The sequence below is a fragment of the Genypterus blacodes genome, unplaced genomic scaffold (genome assembly GCF_046128005.1).
Source record: "Genypterus blacodes isolate CSIRO-AG114 ecotype Tasmania unplaced genomic scaffold, CSIRO-AGI_Gbla_v1 ptg000597l_1, whole genome shotgun sequence".
Lineage (NCBI taxonomy): Eukaryota > Metazoa > Chordata > Actinopteri > Ophidiiformes > Ophidiidae > Genypterus > Genypterus blacodes.
The window spans coordinates 7501-28068 of record NW_027467327.1 but is presented as its reverse complement, the minus strand read 5'-3'; the positions used below and the strand labels follow the sequence as shown (position 1 = coordinate 28068).

The following is a 20568-nucleotide window of genomic DNA, read 5'->3' as shown; positions in this document are numbered from 1 at the left end:
CCCAATGAAGCCCACAATGAGTCCTGTGATCTCATTTGTCAGCAGTGAAGTGTTGTCATTACTCTCATTGGTCAAACTGCAGTCAGCTGAACCTGCTCAGCCTGCAGCACAGCCACAGGAACATGAGTGAGATCCGTCAGAACCACACCTCATGTAGGTCCACAGAGAGCTGACTCTGACCTTTGACCCTGAACCCTCTGTATGATGTCATGGGTCTCTATCCTATAGTAACATACTTAAAGAGAGCGGTTATGATAATTCTACCAAAACAAATGAATTCTTTCTCTGGATAAATAAAGGAGCAGCTGATCTTTGTACCTTCATGTCAGCAGCTCAGAACAAGGAGGTGAACTTCTTTCCAAAACCAGAGATGGCTGAGGAAGAGAACGATACAGAGGTTAGTGAGCCATCATGTTAAGACTGTAGAGCGTCTCTGTAGAGCGTCTCTGTACAGCGTACCTTCTCCCAGTTTGCCGGCCTGCTCTGCCGCCGCTCCGGGCAGGATTTTGGAGAGCACGCTGTCTCCCTCCATGCCGGGCTGACCTGCCGCTGCGCTGCCGATGCCTCCGGGCCTGGGAGCGGCTTTAGAGCCTGGAAAGAGAGGAGGAGGAAGAGGAGGAGGAGGAGAGAGAGTGGTGAGGATAGAGAGCGTTTGAAGAAGAGAAAAGCACAGATTTCACGGTGACTGGTTTCTACTAAGGTTTAACATATTATGAGTTACCATGGTAACGGCGTTTTTGCTCTATTTGTGAAACGCGGCAGACTAATTAACTCTTCCATGTCGGCTTCAATCACACACAGAAAGGAGCTGCAGCAGAGTCGTTATTCACTGAACGTCCTTCAGTTTGGGTTTTGCTCCGTCAACACATCTCTGCTCGACATGAAGGCATCAGAGCCCCAAAGCTGCAGGGAATCAAACCCAAACCATCTGCACGACTAAATACCAATGAACAGAGTGAAGACCAAGATGAAGTCATGAACTGAGCAGCTCACTGACGGCACACACACTCAGGCTGAGACCCCCTGCTGAGCCACACTCTGCAGATTCATCTCAGATTAGACGAGATAGCATCATTGATTACATAACACAAACAGCTGGGAAGTGTGTGAGTGTGTGTGTGTGTATGTGTGTGTGTGTGTGTGATGTACCTATGCCTGTGAGTGGCGGTTGGGGGGTTTTTGTGGCCATGACGGGCGCTGCTTTTGCTCCAATGGCTGTGACTGGAGGCGTGTCGATCTTTGCCTGTAGAGAGAGAGAGAGAGAGACAGAGAGAGAGGGGGGGAGAGAAGGAGAGAGAGAGAGAGAGAGGGAGAGAGGGAGAGAGAGGGGGAGAGAGAGAGAGAGAGAGACAGAGAGAGAGGGGGGGAGAGAAGGAGAGAGAGAGAGAGAGAGGGAGAGAGGGAGAGAGAGGGGGAGAGAGAGAGAGAGAGAGGGGGAGAGAGAGGGGGGGGAGAGAAGGAGAGAGGGAGAGAGAGAGAGAGAGAGAGTTAGCTGCATGTTGATACTTCTATATTACTTCTCTAACTTAAGCCCCTCCCACTCTGTGAACAACACACAAGGTCAGAAACGTTGTGGTTCAGGTTTTGGAAATTTCTAGAAGGCGCATAAAAGTCAAATTCAACAAAGAACTAGTATTGGAAAAAAAGTCTTCAGACTCCAGAGGATTAAAGGGTTAATGAGCTCTGTAACAGCAGAACCCTTTGTGTCTGAGAAAAGCCACCAATAAACTTGGACAGATGCTGGACCGGAGCCAGATAACGGCACATTTATTTGCCCCGACCCGACTGTGAGTCCGGTCGGTCTGCGGCTCGGGCCTGACACCTCCACGCCGCACACACACACTCTCATTATTTACAGCCACTTAATCAATGCTTTTAATTACACAATGGACCCAGCAGGAGAGTTAAAGTGAATGAGGCTTCAGACTGGAATAATGATCATGTGACAACTTCCCCTGACGTTATGGCTTCCTGTCAGGCCCAGGCCGCGCCAGAGCTTTCAGAATAATTTCATAGACAGAACCCAGCATGATTTCATAGCAGAATGAGATGTGACCCTGAGAGAACACGAGCTCCATCATCAACCAGCTGAGTGAGGGCTGGGAACCTCAGCAGCAAGAAGATCTGGAGAATCTGGAGCTATTTACAGATTAGTTAAGTTAATGTGTCATGGAAACACTCAAACACTGTGGCTTTGACTATCAGTGGACAAACAAGTCATTTCTTTAACTTGTAATGTAAACAGACTTTGCGTCTCCGTGGTTACGTGGGGCATAAGGTGAGTGTGTTTTGTACTCACCATGGGGGCCGCCATGTTTCCTGCTGGACCCGCCTGCCTGGCCTGGCCCATCGGTCCGGCCGCTGGTCCCATCTGCCCGGGCTTGGCCTGGCCCTGCCCCATGCTCATGCCCATGCCCATGCCCAGGCCCTGTCCCTGGGCCAGGGGCTGCTGCTGGGGGCCAGTGGGGGCCGCCGCCCCGGGCTGCCCGGGCCTGGCGGCTGCCGTCTGGGCTTGCTGTTGGAGCTGGGTCCTCTGTCCTGAAACCCCGTCTGTCTGGGAGCCCGGACCGCCCGCTCTACCCGATCCTGGAGGCCCGCCGGCGGGGCCCTGCGTCCGAGAGGAGCCACCAGACCTGGAGGAGCCTGTGTGGGAAAAAGTAAAAGATAAGACACAAAAGTCAGGACATGAGAATCTGTTGTTTGCTTCTTTCAGCTTCAGTTCAGCTGGTGGAGAGGACCGTCTGATTTTGGGAGTGAAGATCGTTCATCCACTTCTTTTGCTGCTGTTTTTCTAGCTGCTGTCATGTTGTGTTTACATCAGACTTAATAAAAGATAAAAAGCTCAGTAAAACTCACCATACTTGCTCTGACAGGTGAAATATGCCTGGTATGAATCAGGTCACAGATATAATTGGTTTTAAATGAAGACATTTTGGCTGAATTCCTGGTTCTGGAGCGGGGCCAGAGTCTCATCCCTGGACGGTGTTTGAATGGGGTCGAATGAATAAATTACTTTTGAATAACGGAACATTTACTCCCTCAAAATACTCCAAACACTTGAATGATTATATATTAGTGAATGGGATGATAGTTTCTCACTGGATAAATATGTCCAACATCCATAAAACAATCCATGAGTGAGCAAATCAATCAAACAAACAATACATGAGCAGTTCTGAGTCATATTTAACCTCTGAGTAAACTACAAGACGAATGTCGTACTTAGAAATATGCATTAATAACCAACAATTCAGAAGAAGAATGTCCACTCTTCACCCCGTTTTTGCATCCTGAGAGATCAATTAGTGAAGATACGAATCATAACATAGAAAGTTCCATCTTTGCGTATGGAAGCAAACGTATCTGCTGTAGATCAGCCTTGTTATCTCTCTGACATGCTGCCTGTCACTTCCTCTGTAGTTCTGCCTGTGTTTTATTTGTTGTATAATTTATTACATCACTTTCTCTGGTGTATTGATCATTCTGGGCTCAGTAAGCACTTTCTCTTTCTTCCTTAAGTCGGTAGAGTAAAAGGGCCATAAAAAGAAATGAGCTTCATCTTGGGTGCAGGAGAAGCAATCTAACGTCAGGTGTAAATCTAATAAATGATATCAGTAACATTCTAAATGGACGTTTCTAAGGAGATACCTGGAGGTTGACCCTGCAGGTCCACCTGCTGTTGGGATTTGCTGCGTGAGGACCTGTGAGGGTCTCCCTGTCTAGAGGAGCGCTGGCCATGGTGGTGCCCAGATGGGTCCCGGGAATAATCGGAAGTGTGGTACGATCCAGATCGAGACTCCCCGCGCCTTCCTGAAGACGAGGATCGCCCTGCAGGGTCCTGACGCATAGACGGGTCTTTGGGGTGACCCTTAGATGACCTTGAAGACCTTGGCTCATCTGCGTGACGCGACGAGGTCGAGTGTCGGCTTGTGCTGCCGTGCTGCCGATGGTCACGGGCTGAAGAGTGTCGCCCTCCGTGGCTGTAATCGTCCTGGGGCCACAGATCCTCTTCAGGTGGCTCGTCGTAATCGTGGTACGTGTGTTTGACGTTGTGCCGGCTCCTGCCGGTGGAATGGCTGCTGCTGCCGTAATGTCGGGAACTGGTGCGCGGCTTCTCAAACCAGTCAGTCTCTTCCTGGCCCAGATGGTAGGCTTTGGAAACCGAGAGCAGATCACAGTCAATCTCCATGTCGTTGGGAGACAGCGGCATGCAGGCTGAGAGAAGGAAGGAGGAAGGAGACAGAAGACCGACCGCATGCAAAAGAAAAGGAGGGAGAAGACACAGAAAATAAAAATAAAACACTGACATCCATGCAGAGTAGACGTCACACTCCATGTTCTAACATTACAAAACAATGTAAACACTGCAAAGCTGTCCACTTTGGCAGTTGTTTGTACGCTCAATTGCTTTGGTTCCAATTTGAAATGATGGCAAAAAACAACTGCCCTGTAAACACAGAGGATTCCTCTCTGTGGTTCCCTGAAGCTGCAGGTACGGCCGGGTGGCTGCAGCACAATTATCACACTGCCTCCTTTAAGTGGTATCATTTAAATATTGTTCGTGGACATTTCTGCAGTGTACACAATGAATTTAAAAACATGTAAACAGAACATAGACACAGAATAAATATGAATACAATCCTGTAATTTAAAAACAAATGCATCTGTGGACGTGCAAAGAAAACCTGCCAAGTGAACCAGAGTGTAGCGAACGGAGAACGACCACGCCGAAGGACCATGCGAGTGTTCGACAGACAGACGACTGGACGAACGGGCGGAAGGACGGACAGGCAGGCAGACAGACAGACAGCAGTCCACTGATAAGAGAGCTTACAGTGACTCTCAAGAAGAAGAAGAAGAAAACATGAGCATGCAACCACTCTATCTTTTTCTCTTTCTTTTCTAGCCTCTGGGTGGGTGGGGGACGTTTAGATAAACGGTGGGGGCAGTAGAAGGTAGTGAGACTGTGTGGGCATTCAGCTCCCACAATTACCTTCGCTGTCTGACACAGCGCAATGATAATCGTCTATAATGTACGTATCATCCGATTTGTAGACATGGGTCCGGGGAAGGTCCCGTATGTGGTCTTGTACATCAGGCAGCGAGTGGCTGGAACCATACTGGCCATAATAGTAAGGATCTCTGCTGCTGCGACTGTCGTACGGGTCGGGACCTAAGCTCGACGATCGCCCAGAACCCATGAACCTTCCCAGGGGACTCAGCGGGCTCTCTTCTTCGGAGTACTGCCGTGTCGGGTGACGACCCCTGCTGTAGCCTGAGCGGTAGGAGCGGTCGTCCCTCTCGTAGGATCGGCTGCGATACCCAGAGTAGTCCCTGGCTGAGATCTTGTCCATGCCATAGCCGGTGGAGCGGGATCGGCCAGTAGCAGTGTAGTAAATCCGATCGTCCTCCTCCGTCGCGCCGTAGTATCGGCTACCGTGGGTTGTGCCGCTGCTGACCTCGTAAGCACTCTTCTTGAACCCATAATCCTCGATCAGCTTCCGTCCTCGAATTTGGGAGGAGGTGTACGCCCCATCAGCTGTTGAGGAATAAGAGGCCAGGTCTGCCTCCACGTCCCGAGCCTCCTCAATAGGAGAAAACTTGGAGATTTTCTGCTCCATACTCCCCAGTTTGCGGTGCTTGCTGCGCTTGGTGGACATGACAGCAGGAGCCAGAAGGCTTCTGGAAGACGATGAAGGTTTCTGTACCCCGGAGCGGACGCTGCCATATTTGTAGTCGTAGTCATAGTAATAGGAGGATCCCCCACCCATGCTAGTGCTCACGCTGCTGCTGCTGCCCCCTAGAGATCCGTGCCTGTAGCTGCTCTTACCCCTGCCGTGGTGGTCGTACAGATCTTCCTGCATCGCTGCCTCCTCCTCTGCTGTCCTGCCGTACGAGGAGCTGCCAGTCCCCCCGCGTGCCGTACTGCCTATGGTGCCGCTGTGACCATGGATGTCACCCGGGTAACGCCCACTGCCGCCATGATGCATCATGTCCCCTGATGTCGTGCCCAGCCCGTCCTTCGCCGTCAGCTCACTTACATCTTCGATCATCATGTAGTTCCGTGGGACATTTTGCTCCAAACCTGGAGCCCCGTACATCCCGTCTGCTGTGCTGTAGGTAGAAGGACTGTCGACGGGATGCCCATAGGAAACTGTAGAGGTGTACTGTCCATATGAGCTGGCTGTGGTGGTGGTGTAGCCATATGTATTAGCAGTAGTTGTAGTGTATGGGCCATATGAACTAACTGAGGCTGAAGTGTATGGGCTGTAAGTGCTGGGGGGCATGGTGGGATAGCCACCATAGCTGCTGGATACTGGGGCTGAGCCATAGGGCCCATAGGAGCTGGCTATGGTCGTTGCTCCAGCGTACTGACCATAAGAGGGGGCTGCACTGGAATAGATGGCATCCTGGGCTGTGGTGGTGATGACCACTACTGTTGGGTTGCTGATTGTCTCATAGTTTGTGGGCATCTTATGCTCAAGATCGGCTAATGATGTCTGCCTGGGTCTTCCTGGATGGACCGTCAGGATATCGACTTGTGGTTGCACAGGGTATGGGGCGGTTTGGCTGGGGTAGGAGGACACAGCGCTGGGATAGGGTGAGCTGTGGGTGGGGTATGGGGGCTGACCTGGTGGTGCAGGTGCAAAGCCAGTGTGCCCTGGCTGGGGCGGTGGCTGAGGTGCAGCTGGTAACCCCAGGTCTGTCTGGGGATAGGGGGGCTGAGCTTGGGGGTAGGTGTGGCTAGGGTAGGAGGATGGGGGCTGGTAGGAAGATCCTGGAGGGGGACCATGGCTGTGGACTGTGGGCTGTGGCAGTGCTTGGGACTGGGACACTGATGGATAGGGAGGCTGGTTGAATGTTGAGGACTGGTATGGCGCACTGGATGGTTGAGGTGGAGCCACTGGTTGACTCTGGGGGTATTGACAGGAGAGGAAGGTTGAGGTGGGTGGATATTGGGCTGCAGTGTTGAGGTCACCGGTGAACTGGCTGAGGGGGGCGGTGCTTGGCCTTGTAAGAAGCCCATTAGTCTCATGCGAGGCCGCTGCAGCTGCCAAACGCAGGTTATTCAACTCACTATCCGACATATAGTCTCTAGCATCCCCCATACATCTCAGGTAGGCGATATCCCTCCTCTCCCTCTCCTTGACCAGGGTTTCCTTCCTTTGGTGGATACCCAGCTCAAGGTATCTCAGTTTAGCGTCAATCTCTTTTTCTTCCTCCTCCAGTTCAGCCTGTTGCTTTCTTAGCTTGGTGGATTCTTGCTCCACGGCCTTTAGTTCATGGGTGAGGTCTTTGAGGAGGCTGGCTTTGGCGGCCAGGCCACACCTGGAGCTGGGCTTGAGGCTGGGCACGGAGGGCAGGTAGACCTGTTGGAGTGAGGGCGCCATCATGGGCAGGTGAGCTGCTGTGGCAGTCTCCTCTGGAGGAGGGCTGGGCAGGGTCCGCTTTACCTTACGAAGAAGGGAGCTCTGCTGGAGGGCTGCCAGCTGAGGAAAGAAAGAAAGGGATGGGAGAGCAGGCGAGCCATATGGGGGAGATGTGGGTGAGGCAAAACAGAAAAAATGGGTGCGTTGGGAGGGATGGAATAAGGACAGTGGTTGGGGAGGAAAGAGGGACGGAGGAAACAAAAAGACAACAAAGTGAGGACGGGTAGAGTTAGTAGAGAAACAACAACACAAGAGACAAAAAGAGAAGGACGTGCTCGTGTCAAGATCAATGGAAGATGAAATGAGATCGAATACAGACGAGAGAATCGATAACAAACAAGAAACAAGTAAGGGAATGCAAGTAATGAGAGGGGAAAGGAGTGAGGAAGGAGGACACAAGACAGAAAATGGAAGGGAAGGAAAGGGAGAGAGTGCAGCAAATAAAGCAGAAAAATAATTGATGAGTTGATGAGAGTGAAGAGAGTTAAAGATGAGGAGGAGGATGAGGAGGAAGGAGGAAAACTCAAACAGGAGGAGATCAGTGAAAACAAAGAGACACAACAACAAACAGGGAAATACAAGGGAGAAGACATGGACATGTAGACACAGAGACGAGGACAACATGAAACAAGAGTGGAGTTTGTATTAGAGGACATACAAAGACATTAAAATGAGTGAGAATTGCAGCACAGTGTCTCTTTAACGACTCAAATCTGACGCAAACATGTCCTGGAAGGTTATGGGACTTGGAATGACCTTGTCTCCTCAGTGCTGGACATTCATGTGACGCCTCTGCTACACTTTGACTTTGAATGTCTCCAACAAACCTAATGAATGTCAGGCTGGTGTTCCAATGAGTAATCTAAATAAAAATCTTTATTCTATTGATAACCATAAATCTACTATTCATCACATTTTCTACACCACTGACTTTGATCAATATGTTGTGCATAAAGAATAATCCCTGTGAAGATAAATGACCTCTGTGTCCTCCTGTTACTGCAGGGCTAAACAGAAAAATCACATTGAACACTAAAGTTTGCAGCCAGAAATCATTTTGATAAAATTAATCTGATTATTGAAAAGGCATTGGTCAAATGTACGACAGCCAACGAAGCAGATGGGTTAACATGGAGAAGGCTTCATTTGGCCGAGCCAGTCAGTGAGAGATTTCCACAATGCCGATGTTGTCCATCAGACAAAGCCAGAACATCCAGACATCCAACCCCCCCATGTCACATATTAGATTTTCTAAAGTAGTCTGGGCAGAACTATCTGCACTATTTGTCTTTTCTCCTCACAAGGTCGTCACTTGCAACCATTGCTCCTCAAGGCCCCTTAAGTACGCTTCATCCGACACACCGGTCAGTCGAGAGAAGGCTGAAATCCCCTTTACGTTGGCCAATTCCGAGGGTTTGTGTCTGATTTTAAGTAAAACTCTCCGACTCCACCAGATACCGAATTGTAAACGTTGGGTACTAGGCTTCTGTTTTAAGCTCTGTCTGCTAGCAAACTCTCTCACAGCGGAAGTTTGTGCTGTTTTCCTCGTTTATATGATCAATCGTGTGCCCTACACTTCCAGTATAAACATATAAACACATTTACCTTCAAAATCAAGTATGACAGGCTGCATCTGTGGGCTTTAACTCTGTCCTCTGGATTTGTTAGCCTGTCTGCGAGTCTGGCAGCGACCATAAACATGGTGCTTTGACTATGGTCTGTTATGGTTTGTATGGCTCAGTTGGTAGAGCGTCAGACTTTGTTTACGGCATAATTCCTATATCCATTATATTTATCAGACTCAACCAGACTCTTTAAGCGTCAGTATAACTTCAGGTTTAGAGTTAGTTCCTGTTCAACATCTTGCATGTTAGGTTAAGCTGGAGTGAATCTTGACCTCCCTTAGTGGATCTGTTACAATATTAATCTCCAATGAATCAATTTCCAAAATTGTGAATTAGCCTTTTCAGTGCAACGTTACCTGGTTCTGGAGCGCTTGTTGTTGGTACAGGGACAGTCTGGCCTTCGTGTGTTCATCTGTGGTGGGGCTGAGGGGTTTGGGGTCTGACATGGACCTTTGGGTGCTCTTGATGGGCCGGGGCAAGGAGGGGTGGCGCTGGGGAGACTCTGCTGTGTAGGACTTCTGCTGCGGGGTGACGTGGGCTTTGTTCAGCCTCTCACTGGACAGAGAGGTCTCCAGAAGGCGGTGAGGGGACACTGGGGAAACGGGGGAGTACAGGACCTGTGAGGATTTGGGAATGGTTTGCTGCTGGCGCATGAGGCTGGAGATGGACTCGTTGTGGAGGTGGTTATGAGGCTGGTAGTTTATGTCAAGTGGGTCGGGTCGGCGTCGTTCAAACTTGGCTGCGTTTGCTGCAATCTGCTGCTGATGGCGCTGTTGGGCTAGAAGGTCGGCAGAACCAGACTGTTGTGTTCCAGCGTTGGCGGAGGAAGAATAGGGGCTAACTGTGGTCGGTACGCTGAGCTGGGGTGCAACAATCCCCTGGGACTGAGCCTCTGGGTCGGTCTGGCATGCTAGAGACTGTCCTTTCTGAGTCCTCTCGGGTCCGGAGATGTAGTGCACAATCTCTACTTTATTTGGGTCTGGCACTGTCACGTGGATTGCAGGGGAAACTCTTCCTAGGTGTTCCGCTTCTGTCTGACAGGACATTTCCCTGATGGTTTGGATGGCGATGCTCGAGGAAACAACCTTTGCCGTGTCAGTTTTGGTGTCAGTAGACGTGGCGGTGGTGCTGGTGCCGGTGCCACTGGACTCAGCGTGTCGAGAGTAGCGGGAACGTCTTCTGCGGACTGGCTGTTCCGTCTCAGCCTTGTCCTCGTCGTCGTCTGTCTGGACGGAGCAGTCGACGCTGCGACCGCGCCTCCTGCTGCGGTGACGATTCATGTATCTGGTGATCCAGGGAGGAAGAAAGGAGGAAACGCCATCACAACACGTATTTTATGTTAAACTGCTAATTCCAGGTTTTGTATCAGATTGATGTTGTAACACGTTATTAGTGACGCCTTTGAAGCTGCCAGAGGTTTGACATCTTTATTGTGTGTGAAACTATAAATTATTCATGAAGCCTTCATCTACGACTCGGGCGGTGACTTGTTTTCTAATTACAGAAAGATGTGAAGCAAATGTGAAGACCCAGATCCTCTTTGCCTAATAAACCTATCGTCAGTATGTTACACACACACACACACACACACACACACAAGAAGTGGCTTTGTTTGAGTTTGTCGCATTTTTATCGTTTCACAGTGACATTTCTGCTGTTTTTGCTTTTCACATACCTCCATCAATCTCACCTACATCCACTCCAACACCAACGCATAAACATCTCTTCTTTACCTTTCCTCTCCGTCCTCATCATCCGTCTGCACACAGCTGTCCACAATCCTGCGTTGGGAGCCATAGAACACCACACCGTCTCCGTCCAGACTGTCTCTGGTCAGTCGGGTCATGGAGCTGTGTTTCCTCATGTTGCTCCGGACCTCCGTGTGCTCCTCCTGGCTCCTCAGACACATCTCAGATGAGGAGTTAGGCAGTGAGCGAGAACCCTGAGATTCAAGAAAAGGGTGCAGCGGCTGACTGTTCACATCAAGGTGAAGGAAAACTTGTTTGCAAATGATTTTGGATTGCGATTGTTTAACCCCTCTATGGTCAGGGACTTTACAGAGGCTGTGAGGTTCATCACGTGTCTCCAAGTATCCATATCTGAGGTAGAAGCCGGGTAGAATACATACAAATACAAGCCCACTGAGATCACTAATTCACATCCAACTGATCAGGTTCTGAACCAATTCATGGAACCTGTTCCATGTTGGTGGAAATGAGGCATCAGAGGTCCAATTGAGAACTGGCTAATTGTACAGGGTTCCCTATGTGAGCCACATGTGTCCAGCAGGATCTCTATCTTGCCATTTACATAACTGCTGTCACTTGATCCCAGGTTCATGGAGCAATGTGGAATACTGTACTACATAGACACAATTAAGTACATGGCAGGAGGGGAAACCTGTTGGATTGGGGCTGAGGTAGGAGTGGTGGAAGTCATATGGCCATTAATTATTGTATACAATATATGTGATCGTTTGTTTTTACACAGAATTTCATTAGTTGCTGGCAAATGATTGAACATATGCAAAGCACTGTTAATGCAATGGTTGTGTAGTGTTTGTGTTGACATGAGGAATAATGATTAGAATGTGAATTAGGGTTAGTAGATCAGGTAAAGCAAAATGTAAAATCATGTGTGAGTCATGAGATTCTAAATAAAGGCAGGCTTCAGACAAATACTGTTTATGTAAAGAATGTGAATTTTCTTTTCAAAGTGGAGTCTGAGCCAATTTGTGTGATTGGTAAATCCATATAATGTGACACAGAAATGTTGTACGCCAATATGGCTGTATGATTAAACGATCAGGCTACATAACACTTAACAACTTTGTAGAGTTTGGAGGATTTTGCACTGCAGGTAGCGAGGCGGCTCAGCCAATCACAGAGTCTTATTCTGGGTTGCACCTCATAAATCTTCATAAGGAAATCTCGCATACAGTATTGGTGAAGGCTTCTCTTCATCACAGCTTCACTCCTTTCATGTTCTAATACTTTCCAACCCTCAGTCTCTTTGCTTGTAAAGAGCTGGAGGCTGTGTGTGATGAATCACCTGATGATCGCCCTTCACGCCTCCCTCACCTGCACCGTGGCTGCTGTCTTCTGCCTCTTCTGCTCTTCAAGCTGCTGCTGGAGTTGCTGCTGTAAAGACTGAATCTGGTCCAGCTGGGACTTCTGCTGGGCCAGCTGCTCTCTCTGCAGGACAAGTTGTTTCTCTCTTTCATGCTGCTGCTGCTGCAGAACCTGGGAAGTGGGGAAGGTGTTGGGGGAAGGAATGGAAGGCACGAGGAGGTGAAACCAGACAAAGAGGACAGGATGGAAAAGTGTGGAGGAGCGCAGAACAAGAGTGAGAGCAGAGGGGGAAATGATGAAAGAATAAATGAGAAGATGGGAAATAAAAGAAGAGTAAAGAAAGAGAAAAGACAGAAGAACACACATTTGTTGACATTTTTTGGCAGATCTGGTCACAGGAAAGATAACAAAACTACTGAAACTTAATGTGACATGGAGTTATTCTGGTGCCATGGGTTAGTTGTGATAATGGTTTCAAGTTAGTCAAACATCTGTTGCAACAACCAAGAATGGATAAATAAATGAAGAGCAGCATGTGCTGGCAAATGCTGCTCTCAGTCATAAAATGCTCGTAAGAAAACATTTGATGCATTTTGTCTGCTGTATAAATGACAGGCTGAAGCAAACAGGGAGTTAGGGGTTTTGCTTAAACTGTAGGGTATGAGATGCATATTATTCATTCCATCTCCTTAGTAGTTCATTCTCATTAAGGGAAGCTTCCACACCTGTTTAAAAGTGTTAACTTGAAAGATTTTCAACTGCTTGTTCTATCAAAAAGGAAGAAAACGTCACGTTAGCTCTTTCGGTAACTTTTTTTCAAATATCACATGACTGTTATGTGCTTGGAAACTGACTTTTAAAATGTGTTCTGCTGTAAAGTAGGGTAATCGATTGGTCAGTGATTACAACATCTCATAATCAATCTGGCAATCTGCACATATATCAGTTTAACAAGTGAACATGTAACCAATTTTAGAAAACAAAATTTAAGGAGCATTATATGTTTCTGTTATTCACAAAGACAGACATGCAAACTTCACACCAATTTAGTTCCTGTAAAAGTATCAACACTGCATGCAGACCCCAGACTCAATATAATTGTGGCTGGACACCAACTCAAACATTTCTTTAAACCAAATTGAATGAAACAATTGAATCTTCCATTTTTTCTTTAACAATAACAGGACGTTAACACCATTCTCGTCATGGAATGGACTAATTGTTTAAGACGTGTGTCAAAATCAAATCGAATCGAATGTATGCCTCATTTTGTCAAGAAAGTTTGAGGGTCCAGCCCAAGAAAAATGTTTCACCACACAAAACCATTGTAATTGAGTTGCACCACAATAGCAGGAAAGACATGCATATTTACATATAAAAGGATAAGTGTTTGGTTGTTGTGGTTATTACAAGTACAATAGATTCATACAGGTAGCACATCAAAACTGATTTAAGAAAATGAACTGACATTGAGAAAAGAATCTAATTCATAAAAAAAGAATCAACAAAATACCACCACAGAAACACAAAATGTAAAAACCACAAAACAGAAAACATTTAATAACAAACTCCCTTCTCTGCCACCTCTGTTTCTCCCTCTACCTGTTCCTTGATGCTCTGCAGCTCGTGTAGCTCCCTCTGCACCAGCATCTGCTCCTTCTCCCTGTGCAGTTTCAGCTCAACCCTTTCCCTTTCCAGCTCCTCCTGTAGGCGCAGTTGTCTGAGTTTTTCGAGTTCCACGCGTTCCCTCTCCATCTGCAGGAGCTGTTCCTGCTGCCTGTGGAGCCTGTCTGCCTCTGTTTCACCCTCCTTATGCATGGCACCTGGTGGTGGGAAGGGGGGAAGACCCCCTGCTATGGGTATGCTACTGGTAGGGGCAGAAGGGCCTAATGGAGGTTGGGTGTAACCATGGGTATGTGAAGGAACTTGGTGTGGGTAGGCATGGGCTGCTGGAGGAGGCTGGGACTGCTGCTGAGTGGTCGCTTGTTGTTGTTGTTGTTGACTGTGGAGGTGGGCCTGGGACAGATTTATTGGCTGCTGCTGTGGCTCTGCTGGTATGACTACTGAGGGAATATCTGCTGATGAGGAGGTCACAGTTGCCCCTTTACCAAGGTAAACTGGCTCATCCTGGACTGCAGAGCTAGACACTGTCATGGAAATAGAAACTGGAGCACTCACTGGCACCAATGTCCCTGCAGCAGCATCAGTGGCCAATGTTGTCTGAAGAAGACCAGGTGCTGGGTAACGGACTGGAGCTTGTCCCGTTAAGGGCATTCTGGGGTTTATTGGTAGTCTGCTAAGACTAGACAGGGGCACAGGTGTCATGTTGGCAGCAGGGTATGGCCTGTAGACCCCTCTCAAGAGTGGATGAAGAACAGATGCAGGCTGGGTGGTGATTGGAAGTGTAGAGGCAATGGGTGTCTGGATGGTGGAATAGATCATGCCATCAGAGGACCTAATAGCTGCAGGGTACATGGCTCTGAGGCTGGCCTGTCTGGCATTGATAAGATTGGTGAGCGCTTGACTATGGGTGATTGGTTTCCCGTCTGGTCCAAAGAGAAGGTTTGGTCTAATTCCTAGACCTGCTGCAAGTCTGGAGGCTCCGACCCCAGTTCCTCTTCCCAAACTCCCGTACTGCATCAAGTCTGGGTTGCTTCCGTAGCGATCGATGGAATTGAGTGCTGCACACATCCGGCTGATCTCTCTGGCTGTTGTAGCACTGTACTGAGCCAAGTTGGCCTCTTGGAAACCAGCAATGTCACGGGCAGAGTAGCCATAATCTGAACTGATATTAGACAAGGAATTATATCTCCTTATTGGCATGGTTTGGGCTGTGACGTCCCCTCCATGCCGTAAATCTGTAAAAGAGCCATATTGCATACCAATGTACCCTCCCCCATAGGCTTGTTTCATAGCAGTTACATCCATGGGAATTTCTCCTGGGTCTTGAATTTGTGGATCTAGTTTAGGGTGGTAGGAATGTAGCCCAGCTTCAGCTAGGTTAGTATCAGACATGGAAGGCTGCATTCTACCAGGGTAAGGCAGGGTGTAGGCCTTACGTTCATCCATAGGATACTCATGATACCTTCCAGGTAGCCCTTCATGGTCAGACTCATAGGTGAGAGGTGGAGCAGAAGGAGGCCTAATGCCCTCTTTCTCAGACCCACCAACGCAAATTCCACCAAATGGAAGTCGGTAAACAACATCACAACAAGCTGGCTGGTTATCTGGTTTAATCTGGCCTCCTGTCAGGTCCATAGCATCCTGCCCTTCTTCTACCTTCACCAGCTGGGTCACCGGCCTCACCTGCTCTGGCCCACCATCCATCTGTACAACCATGCTATGTGGTGGTATACCCCCCATCACACCGGGAGGACTAGGCTTCCCTTTCAGCTCAATGGGACCAGCACCGTATATGTCAGGGTTAACAACTGGAGATACAGCGCTGACCACAGCTGAGGCAGTGCTGGTCTGGCTGACGAGCAAATCCTTTTTTAGCATTGGTGCAATCTGTCCAGTGAGATTATACCTGGCCAAAGCAGATACCTGATGTTGCTGATGTTGCAACTGATGGTGTTGTTGCAACTGCTGTTCGAGCAGCTCTTGTTGCTTCTGCAACTTCTCTTGCTGTTTTTGTAGCTCTCTCTGTTGGACACTCAGGTCTTCTAGTTTGGCATCTATTTTTGGTATTGATGGGTCGTTTGGAGCTGATGCAGTTGGTTTGTTCTGGGAGAGACAAATGACTGAGCCCATGCCTTGACCCAGATCCACTCGGTTTTGATGGGGATCACCATAGACTGTTGGGTGTTGCTGGGTCATGAACATGGACGCAGCCACAGTGACACTCACAGTGGTTGGTGTGGTGGTTTCCTGGGTATTGAGGTTCATAATCATTGGCTGTACAATTGTTGAATGTCTGCTCCCCTCTGGGCCACCATGGTACTTTCTGCTTTCAGAGGCCAGGGAGGTGAGATCCATTCCCTGCTCAGTCATGATAATTGGAGCTGGCTTCGAGGCGGCTCTGAGGTCCACAACACTTCCTCCATGAATCATCTGGCCCTGCTCCACTCTAGAAGTGCCCGGGACAGTGGATATACGACAGAGGGAGATATTATCCATTGACACAGACCCTCTGGTGTATGTGCTGGCTGTGGTGGCCATGCTGGTTCCCACATTCACTTTCTCCACTCTTTGTGTTTGGTAGAAGCCCCGTGTAGGAGAATCTTGGTAAGGTGGGGTATCTGGGGGGCTGCCACATGGAGAGTATGCATCAAATGTTGATTGTCGGCTGAATCGGGTAGGTGAAGACAGGGGGGAAGTAGCAGTGTTGACTGTCATTGGCTTAGCTGGGCTTGACGGTGGGGAGTATGGGGCATCCTGGGAGGACTGCTGCCTGTACAGCCGTGGAGAAACTGGCCGATGTGATGTTTGGGTTCCCTGGGCAATCACTGGAGATGAAGACTCTGATCCAGCGGGCTGCATCCCTAATGCTGAGCTCTGAGTCTGGGTGGAGAACTCAGCTGTAGCCCTTCTAGAGGGTGAACGTGTGGGACTCTGTGGTGGTGGTGATGGTGAAAGAGGAGGACTGGTGCTTCTGTAGTAAGTGGTATACTTAGGAGAACGTGGCTCAATAATTCTTTCGGTGGAAGAGGAAGTTGAGCTGTCTCGGACCTGGACACCCCTGGTCTCCCCTACCCTTCTTGTAATTACCTCTCTTTGACTATAGGCCTGGGTTATCTCTGCAATCTTGCTGCATACACTCGAGACTGTAGCTGAAGATGTGGCAGGGCTTCCTGTGTGTCTGCTATATGTACCAGACTGAGTAGTAGTCATAGTGTGGCTAGTACTTGTCTGCGAAACAGTCACTGTGTCTCTAGCATAAACTCCATAAGCCGCAATGGTGGTGGCTGCCACAGCAGGAGTTATTCCATTCTTTCCTGCTTGGCTTTTGATCTGGTCTTTGTGTCCATCTTTTGCAGAGAAGTGCTGTGTTACCCGGACATCAGGGATCTGTCCTCCGGTCTCTGCAAAGGAGACTGGAGCTGAGATCTGGGTGGGACTGGTGCCAGGGGTCAAGAGAGCATTGCTTTGTTCCAGCAGCTTAGCAAAAGCCGAGCCTGTGTCTAGGAGATGTTTGTCTGGGTAGGAGCTCTCAGTCTCCAGTCCAACTTGTTCATCAGTGGCCTGCTGCATTTTGGTGATGTTCTGAGATGTTTGCCTGATCTCCTCATAAATATCTGTTTCTGTCTCTGGGGCCTCATTGTCATATTCTGTTTGGTCTTGTTCATACTCATACTCATCTTCATAACCTTGACCATTAACATCATCCTCATAGTATTGGCTGTGTCTTCCATGCTGTTGTTGTTGTTGCTGTTGTTTCTGCTGTTTTTGAAGCATCTCTGCCTTCCTCATCATCTCCTCATAAACCTCCTCAGCACTCTTTAAAGGTTTGGACGTGGAAGATGAGGCTGTAGTTGTTGTTGTCGTTGATGTTTTCTCTACAGGGGAGTAGAGAGACATAAAGGTCGGCAGGTTGTACTCACTGCCTGATTTGTATAGTTTGGATTCGTAGCCTTCAGCCTCAGAGTCCAGACTCTGAGGGGAATATTCAGAAGCAGAAGAACGATGGAGCTCCTCCATCTCTGCCGCTTGTCTTAGTTCCTCCGTCGGGGAGGCATCTTCGATGGGTGAGAGGTTACTAGGTGGTGTTTTGGATCGCTCCCTGCGCCTCTGAGCCCGCAGTTCCTCCTTATCCCTTTTGGTCTTCCGAGCTGTGCTCCTTATTCTCTGTTGTTCCACCTCTCTCATCTTCTCCTGCTCTCTGAGAAGTTCCTCTTCCTCTCGCAACTCATCCTCTTCTGAGGAGTCTTCAATAGTGGGCAGTAGAGGACCATGGGAACGGTGGCGTGCTTTCCTCTGCTGCTTGGCCTCTTCCAGCCTTTGCCTCCTGCTGGGACTGCTGTCACTGTCCTCCTCCATTGAGGAGATAGAAGTGGGAGACTGACCGGATCCATATGAGGAAGAGGTGGGTGGCAGAGTGGAGGAGTAATCACCCCTGGAGCGCTCCTCAGGAGATCCAGTGAGGCTCTCCATCTCTAGTTCTGGTTCCCGGTCAAGGCTCAAGTCATTTTCACTGCTCAGCTCCATGTCTCTGCTGTAGCTATTGGTGTTATTGAGTTCAATAGTTTTAAAGCGCCTCAAGCCTCCCTGTGACGCCATGACATCTTCCTCACCTTCCTCTACTGAACCTTTGTAAACATCAGTAGAGCTCTTGGATTCCTCCTCAAAGCTGCTGGAGTGGTGCTGAAGGCGCCTCTTCTCTTTCCCTGAGTCAGAGATCATGTGCTTATGGTGGCTTTTCTTCGGCTTCTGGTAGCCATATCCTTCATCCTCCTCATCTTCTTCCATTTCTTCCTCATCCTCTTCCTCGTTGTCTTCATCAGCACTCATCTCCATTATCTGTCTCCTCATGAACTCCTCGTCAGTCATCTCTGTGGGCTCTCCATCTTTCTCCTTCTTTTTCTTATCTTTCTTATCATCCTTTGCTTCTTTGCGTTTACCTTCCCAGTCTCCACCGGTCTCCTCTTCCTCCAGTATGTCTTCTAGCTCTTCGTCAGAGTCGTACGCCTCCGATGTGATCGACAGGGAGCGCGGACGCTGCTTCCCTCTGTCGTCTAAGTCCCTGTCTCTGTGTTTCCTCCCCCTTCTGTCTGCCTTTTCTTCAGACATGCTCTTCTCCAGCAGAGGCCTCATGGAGCTTTCCAGCTTGGTGATTTCAGAGGGGCTCGGAGGGGAGCCTCGCCCACTGATCCCCCTTTCGCTCAGCTTCATCTCCTCCTCCTGGATGAGCCCTGTGATTTCACTGTGGGAACTGGAGATACCATCAGAGGAGTAGCCAGTGTCGCTGAGACTCTGAGGGCTGCGTGACAAGTCATGGGTGCTGTTGTTCTTTGTGTCCTAAAGGGAAAAGAAGGGAGAGAAGAACATTACATTAGATCTGAGGAAGAATCTGTTTTTATGTTTACACTTTATCGATGCCAGGTTTGAGATATTCACACTAATAAGCATTGAATTTAAGCCCACAAAAAGTATATAGGATATCTCGACTATTACTTATTTTAGTAGTAATAGTCGTTACGTTTCTCCCTTTTGCACACCCAGAGTCTGTGCCTGTCAGGTCCTGTAAAGAAGCTGGAGGCGTGTCCTCAACACACACACACACACACACACACACACACACACACACAGATACTGTACATAAGAGACGGAGGCAGAAGTTTTCGACGTAACACACAAAAACAACAGTTTAGTAAGGCGTTGTCTAAAGGGCTAAACTGTATCGTATTGTTGGATGCTTAATGCATTGGATCGATGGTTATATCGATTTATTTGTCACTATTTGTAAACTCAAATTGTGTTTTAAAGAATTGTATCATTACTTGACGACTTAATAGATATCTAATGGCGATAATGACAATTAATATGAATAATCAAACATTGTCATTGGGTTCGGAACATTAGCTTCAAGGTAATAGATGCTTTAACCAGCAGCAAAGTCATTTGGTTTCCTTTAAAATAGAGAAAAAAAGAGGTCATATACATATGTGGACCTAGACTGAATGCTTATCAATTCTGAATTTGCGGAATTGTGTGAAGATTATGAATGCAGAAATCATCAAATACAGATCTAACAAAGATAAAATAAGATAAAACACTGAGTTGACTGTGAACATACAATAGAACATAAAGGTTTGAGGGTGTTAATGTACAGAAAGCAGATATTTGCCCTTTCTATTTCCAAAACAGAACAGCCCCAATGATACATCAGCTACACTAACAGCTACTGTAACAGCCTTTAAACACAAATGGAAAACTTTCTGTAACATTACGTTGTATATATATAATCACTGTCTTAGTGAACTCCCTGGAGTCTAGAGTCATTTAAAACCCAGTTCTAACTTCATTGAATTTGTCTTTCATTCCCCACCTAAAACCATCCTGAACATACGAGACCAACACAAGCATCTGTTTGATTTAGAGGGAAAGGACAAACATGATCAAGTCTTGTTTCAGTAGTTGTGGGGTTTGTTATCTAACATTGTGCTGAGCCATTGATGGAGAGAGACTGGACACAATGTGTCTCTGTTCAATAACACAGAGTTAAGAAAAGCCAGGTTAGTGGATGATGAGATCAAAGTACGATGTTTAAACTCATTCATCAATGGCTCTGTCTTCATTAAACACTTCCATGCCAAACCATGACCTCAAAGAGACTGACCTGGTGAATGAAAGGTGGGGATGGAGGATAGAATACAAAATATGTGAAAAAAGGATGAAATTATCTCTAGAAAAACCACAGCGTCTCATTTCTCCGTCCTTTGAAGACGCCGTGAGACACGCGTGTACGCAGGCGTCCAAACCAGCGTGTCCACTCCACTCCAC

General features: G+C 48.1%; 1 protein-coding gene across 1 annotated transcript in view; it reads right to left on the bottom strand.

Moving 5' to 3' along the window:
- Window positions 1-333: 333 nt before the first annotated feature.
- bsna (bassoon presynaptic cytomatrix protein a) overlaps window positions 334-20568 on the bottom strand; it is a gene marked incomplete at its 5' end in the record, with an annotated part of 21299 nt that continues 1064 nt past the window's right edge. The window contains 10 exons of the mRNA XM_076140433.1: window positions 334-374; window positions 460-591; window positions 1150-1243; window positions 2300-2643; window positions 3649-4152; window positions 4994-7490; window positions 9412-10339; window positions 10789-11052; window positions 12137-12297; window positions 13729-19083. Coding sequence (XP_075996548.1) covers window positions 334-374; window positions 460-591; window positions 1150-1243; window positions 2300-2643; window positions 3649-4152; window positions 4994-7490; window positions 9412-10339; window positions 10789-11052; window positions 12137-12297; window positions 13729-19083 — 10320 coding nt within the window. The remainder of the gene's footprint in view (window positions 375-459; window positions 592-1149; window positions 1244-2299; window positions 2644-3648; window positions 4153-4993; window positions 7491-9411; window positions 10340-10788; window positions 11053-12136; window positions 12298-13728; window positions 19084-20568) is intronic.